At 40.4% G+C, this 15099-nt stretch overlaps 1 protein-coding gene across 4 annotated transcripts in view; it reads left to right on the top strand.

The window, feature by feature from the left end:
- LOC140477446 (interleukin-6 receptor subunit beta-like) overlaps positions 1-5056 on the top strand; it is an 86049-nt gene extending 80993 nt beyond the window's left edge. For all 4 annotated transcript variants that reach the window (XM_072571402.1, XM_072571386.1, XM_072571393.1 and 1 more), the window contains one exon: positions 2182-5056. In XM_072571402.1, coding sequence (XP_072427503.1) covers positions 2182-2850 — 669 coding nt within the window. In that variant the 3' untranslated portion in view covers positions 2851-5056. The remainder of the gene's footprint in view (positions 1-2181) is intronic.
- The last annotated feature ends 10043 nt before the right edge of the window (positions 5057-15099 follow it).

The following is a 15099-nucleotide window of genomic DNA, read 5'->3' as shown; positions in this document are numbered from 1 at the left end:
AGAGGGTAATGCATGTATGGAATGAACTGCCAGAGGAACTGGTGGAGGCTGGTACAATTGCAGCATTTAAATGGCATCAGGATGGTTATGTGAACAGTAATGGTTTAGAGCGATATAGGCCAAGTGCTGGCAAATGGGACTAGTTTAGGTTAGGATATCTGGTCGGCATGGACGAATTAGACTGAAGTGTCTGTTTCTGTGCTGTATGTCTCTATGACTCTGTGACTCTCTAATATATCGAGTAAATAACCAGTTAGTCTGTTTTGGTGGTTTGACTTGAAGGATAAATGCTATCCAAGGATCTTGTCTGAACTGCCTCCGATGCAATTACATCGTTCCTTAAATTTTAAAATCATGCCACACCAGGTTATAGTCCAACAGGTTTATTTGGAAGTACAAGCTTTTGGACTGCTGAGAGATTGTGTTCTTTTTGAACAAAATAGAATGTATCTACAAACACAAATCTGCAAATGCAAATTCATCCCATAGGTTGATGTGCACACACACTAAAAGCACACAATCTAAAGGCAGTCAGTCCATGTGAGATTTTATAAATTCCTATTTTGGAAATAGATCCAGTTTGACTCAAGATTGGAGTGCAGACAGACTCTAACCTCACACCTTTTAATATGTTGTCTGAGCTGAGATGTCACCTTTTTATAAGGCCTTTAGTTACCTCAGGAATGTGACTGGAAATAAGTTCTGTGATCTAGATATGAATGAATCAAAACCTGCAACCCATTCTAAGTGATTGAAGACTTAACAGCAGTCTTGGTTTGTTCACAACATCAGTTGTTTGACACTTTGATCTTTTACTATAAATTCTGTGTCCCATAATCTTGCCCCATTAGTTACCTGATGAAGGAGCAGCGCTCTGAAAACTTGTACTTCCAAATAAACCTGTTGGACTGTAACCTGGTTTTGTGTGATTTTTAATTTTCTCCACCCCTCGCCCAACACAGGCACCTCCACATTACATCTTTCCTCAAGTAATGGGACAGCCCTGGAGAGGGATTAAATCATCGAGCTTTTGACTTTGATGTGAATGCTATCACTGTTTCAAATTGATACTTATTAGCAATAGAATGACAGCAAGGATCACTCCAGTCATTATTTCTTGAAGAATAAATGGCATTTAGAATGTGGAATGAGTTGAATATATATTTAAGTGGGGAAAGATTGCAGAATGCTGCAGCACCAAAGGATTTGGGGATCCTACTGCATGAATCTCAAAAAGCTGGCATCCAAATTTAGTGGGGAACAGGAAAGGCAAATGATCTGTTGGCCTTTATTTAGTAAGGAATGGAGTATAAAAATAGGGAGGTCTTGCTGAAACTGTGAACAGTTTTGATCCCTTATCTAAGGAAAGGCATGTTAGCATTGGATGCAGTCCAAAGAAGGTTAACTTGGTTGATCCTGGTATGGAGAATTTTCTTATCAGGAGAGGTTGAGTAGCTTGGGCTTGTACTCATTGAGGTTTAGAAGTATGAGCAGAGACCTTATTAAAACATATAAGATTCTTAGGGAGGTTGACAGGATAGATGTGGAGAGATGGTTTTTCTCTTGTGGGAGAGTTGAGGACCAGAGGGCATCATCTCAGAGTAGTTTGGTCACCCATTTAAGGAGGATATTGTTCTCTCAGGAGGTAGTCATTCTGTGAAATTCTTTACGACAAAAGACTGTAGAGGCTGGATCATTAGTATATCCAAGGCTGAGATGAACTGATTTTTAATCAGTAAGGGAATCCAGCGATATGGGGAAAGAGGTAGGACAGTTGGATTGAGGTTTATCAGATCAGTCATGTTCTCCTTGAATGGCAGAGTAGACTCAATGGATGGAAGGACCCACTTCTGCTCCTATATCCTATGGTCTTAGGTGTATTTTGCCTCTTGAGATTAGCATTTGCCAGTTAGCGCTAAAACAAAGAAGGAACTTATTTCTACCAAAATTAATTTTGGATTGTGCTGACTTTGCTGAGCCTGGTAAAGATAATGGCATGAATTTGAAATAAAATGACAGCTGGTTTAGCCACAAACCCTGGGCGATGATCAATGGTGATGTATGGGTAGGTAGTGGCAATGGGAGTTTGGGCAGTTATACAAAGTCTCGGGATGGTAGCAGGACTGAAATAATAAGGATTATATGCTACCAGATGGAATAACTTTTTCTTTCCTTTTCAAGAATGATCAAACCCCAAAAATACTGAATCCAGGAAATGACCACTACACCGACATCAGCACAGTTGAAGTCTTATATCTGCCTGAGGAAAGCCAGCTACAGTCCATAAAGAAAGACCTGAGTTCGCATCTACATACAGTGGAAGTGGAATGTCCCCCTACTGTGCCTCCCCATCATGAGACCACTTCAAATGGTGAAGAGACCAAGTTGTTACAGCAAGCAGATACAGTTGTGTACACAGTCTTAGAAGAAGGCTACAAGAGTCAAATCCCTGACTTCTGTCGGTCATTGTCAAAGCAGCCACTACTTTCAAATACTTCAGAAAAGAGTACAAGCGATCATGAAACTGAAATAAGTGCACTTGATGGAGTCGAAGAAAATTGGTGTCCACAAAATACTGATGAAAATGACGTATTTCAACAAATAACTAAAATCAACCCTTATTTGAATAACTCCTTACACATGACTGAGTCAAAAATTGCATTGGATTCGGATAGCTCAAGCAATTCTCTGATTGATAGTTCCTGTAAAGAGGGCATGAAAGTGCAAGGAGATGCTGGAACTGTCAATGTGAATCCACAGAGTTCTCTTCAAGATAACCAGCCGAATAACCCAGTGCAAACTTACATTACAGTGCAGTTACTTGGATTAATGTTAAACAATGAAATGTAATTGACTACTGTGCTGCACCCATTTAGAAATCTCAGTTATCAGCTCAGTTATCTCTTTAGTTATCAGCATTAAAAATGAAAATTTAATACACAGCTGGCCTGTTGGGATATGAATAGAGGAAAATAAGTTAATGTTGCTGAAATTCTGAGAGAACATTAACTTATTTTGTTTCTTTTGGTTTCATGTCCAATATTTTTATAATTTTATATCAGCATTAACAGTATTTTTTACTTTTAAGCTTGTTTTTATATTTGAACCGCAACTGTCCTCAAGGAATTGAACTTTTATGTCATGATTGTCAGAACCATTACAGGCTATATAAGAAAATAATTCATGTAAGAGGCGCACATTACTACTGAAAGCACCATCACAATAACAAAATCTGTGTCACATTGTGATCTCTGTCCCCAACAGATAATTTCAAAATTGTGGCCAGGGATGCAGGAACAATGTAAGCAAAATGTCAAAGTCTAAATCATGTGTTAGAAAACATTGTGTTTGAAATCATATTCCCTCGTTTATTGGCGAAACTACACCAGTGCTACACAGGTCTAACAATGTCACTATGTGTTGGAGTCATGTAATACATTGAATATATTGATATGAAAGTTAACTGGAGCTAAATATATGAAACTCAGGGCTTGGATGTGCACAGGAAAGGTAAATAAAACAGTGGATTATTTCAGGAAAGCAATACAGTGCAATCCACAATTATATGAATGTTTGAATTACCAGCCTTGTGTTCAAATTCCTCTATATCTTTGTAACCTTCTTGAACTGTACAATACCATAGGAGAATGGGCTGGGTGGGTTGCTCTTCGGAGGGTCGGTGTGGGCTTGTTGGGCCGAAGGGCCTGTTTCCACACTGTAAGTAATCTAATCTCATCTCAGTGTGCCTGCAATTCTGACCTGTTCTGCATCACTGTGCTTCATTGTTCTACCACTAGAGGGTATGCCTTCAGCTGCCTGGGTCCCAAGAGCTGAACTTTGAGACAGGTTCATATAGCATAGAATCAGACCCTTTGGTCCAACTATATGCCAACAATGTTTCCAAACCAAACTAATCCAGTCTGCCTGCATGAATTTCCCATTCATGAACTTATCCAAATATCTTTTAAATATTGTAGCTGTATCTGCACCTGCATCCATCACTTCTTCTGGCAGTTCATTCCACACAAAAAAACACTCTGCAAAAATGATGACCCTCATGTCCTTTTCAAATCTTTCTCCTCTCACCTTAAAAATATGCCTCCTAGTTTTAAAAGCTCCCACCCTTAGGAAAAGACCCTTGCTATTCACCTTATCTAGTCTCCTTATGCTTTTATAAAACTGTAGAAGGTCACCCCTCAACCTCCTATGCTCCAGTGAGAAAGGTTCCAGCCTACTTTTATAACTCAAACGCTCCTTTCCCAGCAATATCCTGCTAAATCTTTTCTGACCCCTCTCCAGTTTACTAATACCCTTTCCAGAGGAGGGGTGACCAGAACTGCACTTGATACTCCAGAAGAGGTCTCACCAATATTCGACCATGAGACCATAAGACAGAGGAGTGGAAGTAAGGCCATTCGGCCCATCGAGTTCACTCTGCCATTCAATCAAGGCTGATGGACATTTCAACGCCACTTACCTGTGTTTTCCCCATATCCCTTAATTCCTTGCGAGATTAAGAATTTGTCAATCTCTGCCTTGAAGACATTTAATGTCCTGGCCTCCACTGTGCTCCGTGGCAATGAATTCCACAGGCCCACCACTTTCTGGCTCCTCATTTCCGTTTTAAATTGACCCCGTCTAATTCTAAAGCTGTGCCCACGGGTCCCAGTATCCCCACCTGACGGAAACAAATTCCCAGCATCCACCCTTTCTAAGTCATACATTATCTTGTAAGTTTCTATCAGATCTCCCTCAATCTTCTAAATTCTAATGAATACAATCCCAGGATCCTCAGTCATTCATCGTATGTTAGGCCTACCATTCCAGGGAACATCTGTGTGAATCTCTGCTGGACACGCTCCAGTGCCAGTATGTCCTTCCTGAGGTGTGGGGCCCAAAACTGTACACAGTATCCTAAATGGGGCCTAACTAGAGCTTTATACAATCTTAGAAGCACATCGCTGCTTTTACATTCCAACCCTCTTGAGATAAATGACAACATTACATTTGCTTTTTTAACCATGGACTCAACCTGCAAGTCAACTTTTAGAGAATTCTGGACTAGTACTCCCAGATTCCTTTGTACTTTGACTTTAGAAATTTTTTCACTGTTTAGAAAATAGTCCATTCCTATATTCTTTCTCCTGAAGTGCAAGACCTCGCATTTGCTCACATTGAATTTCATCAGCCATTTCTTGGACCACTCTCCTAAACTGTCTAAGTCTTTCTGCAGCCTCCCCACCTCCTCAGAAATACTTGCCTATCCACCTAACTTCGTATCATTGGCGAACTTTGCTAGAATGCCCCCAGCCCTTTCATCCAGATCGTTAATATCTGCGGCCCCAACACTGAACCCTGCGGGTCACCACTTGTCACTGGCTGCTATTCTGAAAAAGAACCTTTTATCCCAACTCTGCCTTTTGTCAGAGAGCCAATCCTCAATCCACGCCAGTAGTTCACCTTATTCAGCAGCCTCCCGTGAGGCACCTTATCAAAGGCCTTTTGGAAGTCGAGGTAGATAACATCCACAATATTCAGTCCAACCTCAACATGATGTCCCAACTCCGATACTCACAGGCCTGAGCAATGAATGCAAGCATGCTAAGTACCTTCTCAATCATGCTGTCTACCTGTGATGCAAGTTTCAGACTTTGTTCTCTTAATCTCTCTGTACCCCTCTCCTTTTAGATTGGAGCTTAAAATGTGCCCTTTTCACCAAATTTTGGTCACGTCTCATCATGCTTATCATTTCTTTGTAGCCCTATGTGAAATTTTGTTTATTACTCCTGCGAAGCACCATGAGTGATTTTGATTATGTTAAAGGCACTATATGAATGTAAGTTGTTATTGTATAAGATTCAAGTAAGTTTTCCAGCTGGAGCAATGATTAAGTCACTTATTCAGTTATGATGGGAAGGCTGGCAGGTCAGATAAACAAAAGTCTGGCCAAAGAGGCAGGTTTTAAGAAATGTCTTAAAGGAGGACAGTGTAAAGAGGTGTAGGGAATGAATTCTAGAACTTGATGCTGAGATGTCTGAAGGCTGCCAATGGCCCACAATAAATTTAACTGGGAATGCACATAAGGGCAGAATTTGAGTAGTATAGGTTTCTCAAAAGGTTAAGGATCTGGAAAAGGTTAAGAGATGGAAGGACAAGGCCAAGGAAGGATGCAAAACAAATAAGAATTTTAAACACCAAATGTTGCTTGACTGGGAATTAATGTAGGAACTAACATAAAGGCAGGGAGTCAGGACTTCTTGCAATTAAGTTAACTTGCTGTTAAGATATGGGCAGCAGAGTCTTGGATGAGTTCATATTTTTGAAGATAAACACCACACAAATGATAGTGGGTGATCAGCCAAAGGCACATTGATTGAGTCTAGAGGTAACGAAGATGATTGATGGTTTCAGTGGCAGATGAGCTCAGAAAGGCACAAAATTAGGAAAGTGGGAATAATTGATTTCAGTGATGGTGTAAATATGAATCAGGAGCTTAACACTTTATCAAATGTGACATCAGGATCTGGATGACACTCCTGTGTTGGCTGCGCAGAGTTGGGAAAATTCCCAGCTTAGTGCACCCACCTTTGAAGACACAATGCCGTATAAAATAGAAATAAGGTTCTAAATATCTATTACACATTTCAACATGGAAAAAAACAGTCTTGTATTATTTTATATTTTCATTGGCAAAGATATATTTAATACATTTAAAGCTCATTAATTACTTAATCCCTTATAAAAACAAGCATTTATATTCATAGTGCCATATCTTTATTACAAAGAGAATGAAGCATATAAGTAGGAAGGTATTGCCAAAGTTGTACAAGGCAGTAGTCAGACCACAGCTGGAATACTGTGAACAGTTTTGGGTCCCTTATCTAACGAAACATGAACTGGCAGAGTAGGTTCACTGCGACTGATTAATGAGAGGTTGAATAGGTTGGGCCTGTATTCATTGGCATGAGAGACCCCATTGCAAAATTTTAAAAAATCATCTGGGGGACTTGACAGAGTAGATGTGGAAAGATTATTTCCCCTTGTGGATGAACCTAGGGCCAGAAGGCATAATCTGAGAAAAGGGTCATCAGTTTAAGACAGTGATGAGAAGGAATTTCCTCTCTCAGTGGTTTATGAAGCTGTGAAAGTCTTTAGCGTCGAGTCTGCATTGTTAAGTATATCCAAGGCTGAGACAGACAAACTTTCAATCAGTAAGGGAATCAATGCTTATAGGGAAAAGGCAGGGAAGTGGATTTGAAGATTGTCAGATCAGTCCTGATGTCATTGACTGGTGGAGCAGACTCAATTTGCAGAATGGCCTATTCTACTTTTACATGTTTTAGTTTGATAAAAATTTAATCCTTTAATAACCTTTAGGAGCTATCATTTAAACTATGAACTTGCAACTCCTAACTGTGATGATGAAAGGTTACAGAAGCATTCAAGCAGTAGTAACACCATAATAATAACCCCCAGACTTGTGTCAATTCACAGCTATTGAAATTACAGACATTTTCAAATCAGTGACACAGCATGTTGTTTCATGTTCAGGTTTGCTCAGTGGTTAGCATTGCTGCCTCAGAGTGCCAAGGATCCAGGTTCAATTCCAGTTTCAGGTGACTGTGTGGAGTTTGCACATTCTCCCCGTGTCTGCGTGGGTTTCCTCCGGGTGATCTGGTTTCCTCCCACAGTCCAAAGATGTGCAGGCCAGGTGAGTTGGCCATGCTAAATTGTCCACAGTATGAGGTGCATTAGTCAAAAGGAAGTGGGTTTGGATGGGTTTCTCTTCGGAGGGTCGGTGTGGACTGGTTGGGCTGAAAGGCCTGTAGGGAATCTAATCTAATCATTGTATCTACCTTTACGCACATTCCCATCTATTCTTAAACAATAACGTGTGTGATATGACCTTTCTCCAGGGAAAATGAAATCTGTTTAAACTCAGCACAGAGTTCATTTGATGAAGGGCTTTTGCCTGAAATGTTGATTTTCCTGCACCTCAGATGCTGCCTGACCTACTGTGCTTTTCCAGCACCACTTTAATCTTGACTCTAATCTCCAGCATCTGCAGTACCCACTTCTGCCTGACTGACAAAGTTCAATTGGCCTTGGGTTTAGGTTTTCCACATGTGTGGATCACTTTCTGTACCCTTCCCTGTTTCTTTGGAAACAACAGGATCTGTCAGCAATTGGGAGAGGATTCTGGATTTGGACTTCAGAAGCTGGGGTTCTGGTGCCATTTTGATTCATCCACTGAGTCTTCATGACTCCACAAAGATTTGGGCCCAAGCTGGTGAACAAATAGAATTAATCATAAACTTACTCCCATGAGGGGGATAGTGTTGGAAACTAGGGAACAGAATTTGGATCAGGGACCCTAGACAAAGGCGTTAGCCTTTTCAATATTTAATTTTAAGCAGATTCTAGTCATCCTGTACTGGATGCTGTATCAACATTCTGACAATTTATCATCAGTGGAGAAGGGAAGAAAAATGGTGTTGAGCATTCGCATGTCTTCTCCAGTGGTCCTCATCATCACAGATACCAGTCTTCAGCTCATTCCATTCATTCAAGAAATGGTTGGAAACACTGGATACTGCAAAGACTATGAGCTCTGACAACATTCTGACAATAGTGGCATTCCTAGCCAAGCATTTCCAGTAGTTGAAATACTGGCATCTACCCAACATTACAGAAATTGCTCAGATATACCCTGCATACTATACATAGGAACAAAGAAACAAGGGTAGGCCATTCAATCCCTTGAGTCTGTTCTGCCATTCAATGAGATCATGACTGATCTGTAACCTGCTTCCATATACCGGTCTTTGTCCCATATCCCTCAATACCTTTGCTTAACCAAATGTTATGTATCTCAGATTTAATATTAATAATTGATCTAGTATCAACTGCCATTTGCGATGAGAGTTCCAAGCCTCTCCCACACTGTGTGTGTAGGCATGCTTCCTGACATTGCTCCTTAATGGTTTGGCCCTAATTTTTAGATTGTGTCCTCTTATTTTAGACTCCCTAATGGGCAGGGGTAGTTTATGTTTATCTACCTGGTCTTTTCTTGCTAATATCTTGAAGACTTCAATCAAATCACCCCTTACCTTTTTAAATCCTTGTAAAAAAAGGCCTAATTTTTATAATCTCTCCTTGTAACATAACCTCAGAAGTCCAAGTATCATTCTTGTAAACCTTCATTGTACTCCCTTCAATGCCAGGACATCCTTCCTAAGGTGTGATACTCAAATGTGCTCACAGTATTCCAAGTGAAGCCTGACCAGGGTTTTGTATAGTTGCAGCATAACTTCTGCATCCTTAAACTCCAATCCTCTATACACCTTACTGAACAGATTTAAATGGTCTCTGGGACAGCACTCCTCTGTTTTTATAGTTTTAGTAATTGTAATAAGACTTGCTTTCCTACACTTCATAATTACACTTATGTCCTCCCCTTTCCCTATTAGTGGCTGTCCCAATTGCTCCAGGTCAAATATCTTTATATATGAAGGCCCTTCTCCCATTATTGCCAATAGCCAGAAGCCCAACTGTGCTATACTTAACGGAGCTCAGACAACCCAAATGCTCTTGTCAACATAGATCTGATTACGCAAGGCTATTCTCAATTCTATGAATGCTATAAAACAAAATGTACATAAATGTTATTCCAAATATTTTCTAAACTTTGGCTTTCCGTCAACCCCAGACTCTGGTGCAGGTTTTCTTCTGTAAACTGTTTATATCGGTCAGTTCTTGCTGTTAAAGTAATTATGGTGCTAATGGTAGTTACTGTTGTGAATGTGTAAAATCTTTTGTTGTGTGGTTTTCTATGTAAGAATTTGATTTTGGGACTTACTCTTCAAGAAGACGACAAGGTCTTCAGGCCGCTGCACTACTTCCTTATCATTCCTCGACTTAAAGCTTCTTCCTTGCTCTCCATGTGTCTATTAACTCAGTCCACATTGTGAATACTGTATATGTTTGTGAAGAGCTGGACCATGACATTGTCACATGGTTACTCCAGATTTCTGAAGCCATTATACAAAACTTCTGCCCAAACATCAATCCAACCACCTTCTGCCCAACCACCCAACCCAATCATCTTGTCATAAACATTCACATTCTCAAATGAGTTACTTCTTTTCATGATGTTTCTGTACATTTTTTCCTTTATGTACCACCCCTCCCCAAGTCTTTGAATTGATTCATCTATGTCAATAGGTGGTACAGGAAATGCTACAATTGAATTTAATGTTGGTGAGCTTTCCTGATCTCAGCTGGCTTCCATTAGATCAGCAGTGGTCTTGCATTGATGTGACTGCAAGAATATATAAGAAAGTTGGTTATTTCATCTTCTCCATCATTAGCATCTAGAGGAGGTAATGGTGTTCATTCTCCAATAAAAGACAAATTTTTTTTTGTCAATTAGTAATTGTTTCCCATTTAAATAAACTTGTTCTCTGCAATAATGACCTATTTTACAAAATTCTTTCTAAGGCATAAGCGTACATGTTGGTGTGGAAGTGATTTATTTTGATACTTGGTATCCTCTTTAGACTATACACATCTTCAAGAATTAACCTCTTTTCCTACAAGTTGTTGCTGTAAGGCTGGATAGTTTTCCTTCACTGATGTGGGATTTTGAATCCACTCCTGTGGCAAGATACTGTAACATTAGATTTCCCAAGCTTGCATATTGATGTTGTTTTCTTTATTCATTCATGTGATGCAGTCATCTCTGGCTAGGCCAGCATTTATTGCCTATCCCTAATTGCCAGGAGGGCAGTTAAGAGTTAACCTTATTGCTATGGGTCTGGAGTCACATCTGAGCCAGACTAGGTAAGGACGGCAATTTCCTTCCCTAAAAGATGTTTGTGAACCAGATATGTTTTTATGACAACTAACAGTGGTTTCAGGGTCATCTTACATCCCATTTTTTAAAAATTGCATTCAAATTGCAGTCATCTGCCATGTTGGGATACGGACCCAGGTCCTCAAAGCTTTACCTGCGTGTCTAGATTAATGGTCTCGTGATAATACTACTGGGTCACCACCTTGCCCAATGTTGTCACATACAATGTATTTTCCAAATGAGAGGTCAATTTACCCCAAACATGTTCAACACTCTCTGTAAAATGTTCCACATTAGATTGCACATTAGATATATCTTGTAATTTTCTAGACTCTGTATTCACTGCAATTTAGACAGCTCATTCTAGAGTCAGATCCTCTTTTGATTGAAAACATTCAGTAACTGATTTATCTGAGAAACAAACATCTATTCTGTCACAAATTTTTTGTTATTGTAAGTTTCCATTGTTATATGGTTCAGATAGTGCATCTCTGAGAGATGGCATCTGCTAATGTCTTATTTGCCTTAAAGTGAAAGTTGATCAAAAGCTGTAATGAGGTTGTTAAATGTAATTTGTCTCTCATTAATCTGTTCTCTACGTAAAACATGATCTGATGTTCACATATAGTAGAGAAGTGTGCTAATCTGTTGTACGTTTGAATTGGTGTCCAATTCTAAAACTGTTTAAAATCTTAATAATTGTGCTTCCACATTTGCCAATTTGTCAAACAGATCAGACAACTTGTTTAGTTGGTTAGAAAATTGATACAGATAAATTTTATTTCCTTGGCTGATTGTTGGTAAATAAGATTACTGGAGTTGTTGATTATTTTCTTAATTAGATGATCATTGTTAGGATTTTAATTTCTTTGTACTCCTAAAGTCAGAAAGATCTACAGCACAGATAAAAGCCTTTGATCCATCGCATCACAACCACTAACTATTCTTATCCCATTTTCCAGAATTTGGCCCATAGCCTTGTATACCTTAGCATTGTAGGTGTACATCTAAATACTTCTTAACTGTTAGGAGAGTTTCTGCCTCTACCATCCTTTACAGGCAGTGAGTTTCAGATATTCACCCCTCCCCCCTCCCCCCACCCACCCTTTGGGTGAAGAAGGTTTTCCTCACATTTCCTGTAAATCTTTGTGCCTTTCCTTAAATCTATGCCTCTTGGTTATTGATTCCTCCATCCAAGGGAAAGGTTTCTTTTTGGCTACCCCATCTATGCCCCTCATAATTTTATACATCTCAATCTCCAAGGAAAACAACCCCAGTCTATCCTAATAAAAATTGAAAGGATGTTGGAAATCAGAAACAAAAACAGATTTTGCTGAAAAACTTCATCTGGTCTGGCAGTATCTGTGGAAGGGTCACTAGATTCAAAACATTAACTCTGATTTCTCCCCATAGATACTGCCAGACGTGCTGAGCAGTCTATCCAATCTCTTTCGATAACTAAAACTCTCCATCCAGGCAACATCCGGGTAAATCTCCTCGACCCTGCTCCAGTGCAAACACTTTCCTCCCTGTGAAGTGGATTCCAGAACTATGCACAATCCTTTCGCTGTGGCATAACCAACTTTTTATACAGTTCTAGCACAGTCTTGCTCTTATATTCTATGCCTTGACTAACAGGCAAGTATACATAAGCCTACTTAACTGCTTTGTCCACCTGTCCTGCTATTGTAAGGGACCAGTGTACATGCACACAAAGGTTCCTCTGATCCATGGTGCTTCCCAGGGTCCTAATATTCATCATATATTCCCTTGTCTTATTTGCTCCACACTCCCCACCCCCCCACACATAATTGCAACACATCTCACTTTTCAGATTGTTCATTTCCCACTAATCACTTCGTATGACCAGCCTATTTTTATCCTCTTGTATTCTAAGGCTATCCTCCTCACTACTTACCGCCCCAGCAATTCTTGTATTGTCTATAAACTAACTGAGCAACCCTCTTAACATTCAAGCCTAAATCATTTATATATACAACAAACAGCAACACTGACCTCTGTGGGACCCCACTGGACACAGTCTTCCAGTCATAAAAACCTCTGGACCTTTAGCCCTCTGCTTCCTGCCACACAGGATCTAATTTGCCGAATTTCTTTGGAACTCATGGGCTGTTACCTTTGCTATCAGTCTCCCAAGCAGGACCTTATCCATAGCCTTGCTGAAATCCAAGTAGACTACATCAAAAACATTGCCCTCATCAACACCCCAGTCACCTCTTCAAAAAATTCAATTATGTTGGTCAGACATGGCCTCCCCTTAGCAACACCATGCTGAGTGTTCTTGATGACCTCCTACCTTTCCAAGTACAGATTAATTCTGTCCGTCGGAATTGTTTCCTGTTGTTTGCCCACCACTGAAGTTAGTTGGTTAAGAAGAAGAAGGAAGCATATGTCAGGAAGAGACAGCATAGATCGAGTGAATTCTTAGAAGAGTATAAAGGAAGTAGGAGTATACTTAAGAGGGAAATCAGGGGACATGAGATAGCTTTGGCAAATAGAATTAAGGAGAATCCAAAGGGTTTTTACAAATATATTAAGGAGAAAAGGGTAACTAGGGCCCCTCAAAGATCAGCAAGGTGGCCTTTGTGTGGAGCCACAGAAAATGGGGGAGATACTAAATGAATATTTTGCATCAGTATTTACTGTGGAAAAGGATATGGAAGATATAGACTGTAGGGAAATAGATAGTGGCAAAATGACCAGATTACAGAGGAGGAAGTGCTGGATGTCTTGAAATGGTTAAAGGTGTATAAATCCCCAGGACCTGATCAGGTGAACCCGAGAACTCTGCGGGAAGCTAGAGAAGTAATTGCTGGGTCTCTTGCTGAGATATTTGTATCATCGATAATCACAGGAAGACTGGAGGTTGGCACATGTGGTGCCACTGTTTAAGAAAGGTGGTAAAGACAAGCCAGGGAACTATAGACCGGTGAGACTGACCACAGTGGTGGGCAAGTTGTTGGAGGGAATCCTGAGGGACAGGATGTACATGTATTTGGAAAGGCAAGGACTGATTCGGGATAGTCAACATGGCTTTGTGCATGGGAAATCATGTCTCACAAAAGATTGAGTTTTTTGAAAAAGTAACAAAGACGATTGATGAGGGCAGAGCAGTCGATGTGATCTATATGGACTTCAGTAAGGCGTTCGACAAGGTTCCCCATGGGAGACTGATTAGCAAGGTTAGATCTCATGGAATACAGGGAGAACTAGCCATTTAGATACAGAATTGGCTCAAAGGTAGAAGACAGAGGGTGGTGGTGGAGGGTTGTGACCAGTGAGTGCCACAAGGATTGGTGCTGAGTCCTCTACATTTTGTCATTTACATAAATGATTTGGATGCGAGCATAAGAAGTACAGTTCGTAAGTTTGCAAATGACATCAGAATTGGAGGTGTAGTGGACAGCGAAGAGGGTTACCTCAGATTACAACAGGATCTGGACCAGATGGTCCAATGGGCTGAGAAGTGGCAGATGTAGTTTAATTCAGATAAATGTGAGGTGCTGCATTTTGTGAAAGCAAATCTCAGCAGGACTTATACACTTAATGGTAAGGTCCTAGGGAGTGTTGCTGAACAAAGAGACCTTGGAGTGGAGGTTCATAGCTCCTTGAAAGTGGAGTCGCAGATAGATAGGATAGTGAAGAAGGCGTTTTGTAAGCTTTCCTTTCGTGGTCAGAGTATTGAGTACAGGAGTTGTGAGGTTATGTTGCAGCTGTACAGGACATTGGTTAAGCCACTATTGGAATATTGCGTGTAATCCTGATCTCCTTCCTATCGGAAAGATGTTGTGAAACTTGAAAGGGTTCAGAAAACATTTACAAGGATGTTGCCAGTGTTGGAGGATTTGAGCTATAGGGAGATGCTGAACAAGCCGGGGCTAATTTCCCTGGAGCATCGGAGGATGAGGGATGACCTTATAGAGGTCTACAAAATTATGAGGGGCATGGATAGGATAAATAGACAAAGTCTTTTCCTTGGGATCGGGGAGTCCAGAACTAGAGGGCATAGGTTTAGGGTGAGAGGGGAAAGATATAAAAGAGACCTAAGGGGCAACATTTTCACACAGAGGGTGGTAAGTGTATGGAATGAGCTGCCAGAGGAAGTGGTGGAGGCTGGTACAATTGCAACATTTAAGACGCATTTGGATGGTTATATGAATAGATAGGGTTTAGAGGGATATGGACCGGGTGCTGGCAGGTGGGACTAGATTGGGTTGGGATAT

This window comes from Chiloscyllium punctatum, chromosome 1 (assembly GCF_047496795.1).
Source record: "Chiloscyllium punctatum isolate Juve2018m chromosome 1, sChiPun1.3, whole genome shotgun sequence".
NCBI lineage: Eukaryota > Metazoa > Chordata > Chondrichthyes > Orectolobiformes > Hemiscylliidae > Chiloscyllium > Chiloscyllium punctatum.
This window is presented reverse-complemented; position numbering and strand designations above follow the sequence as displayed.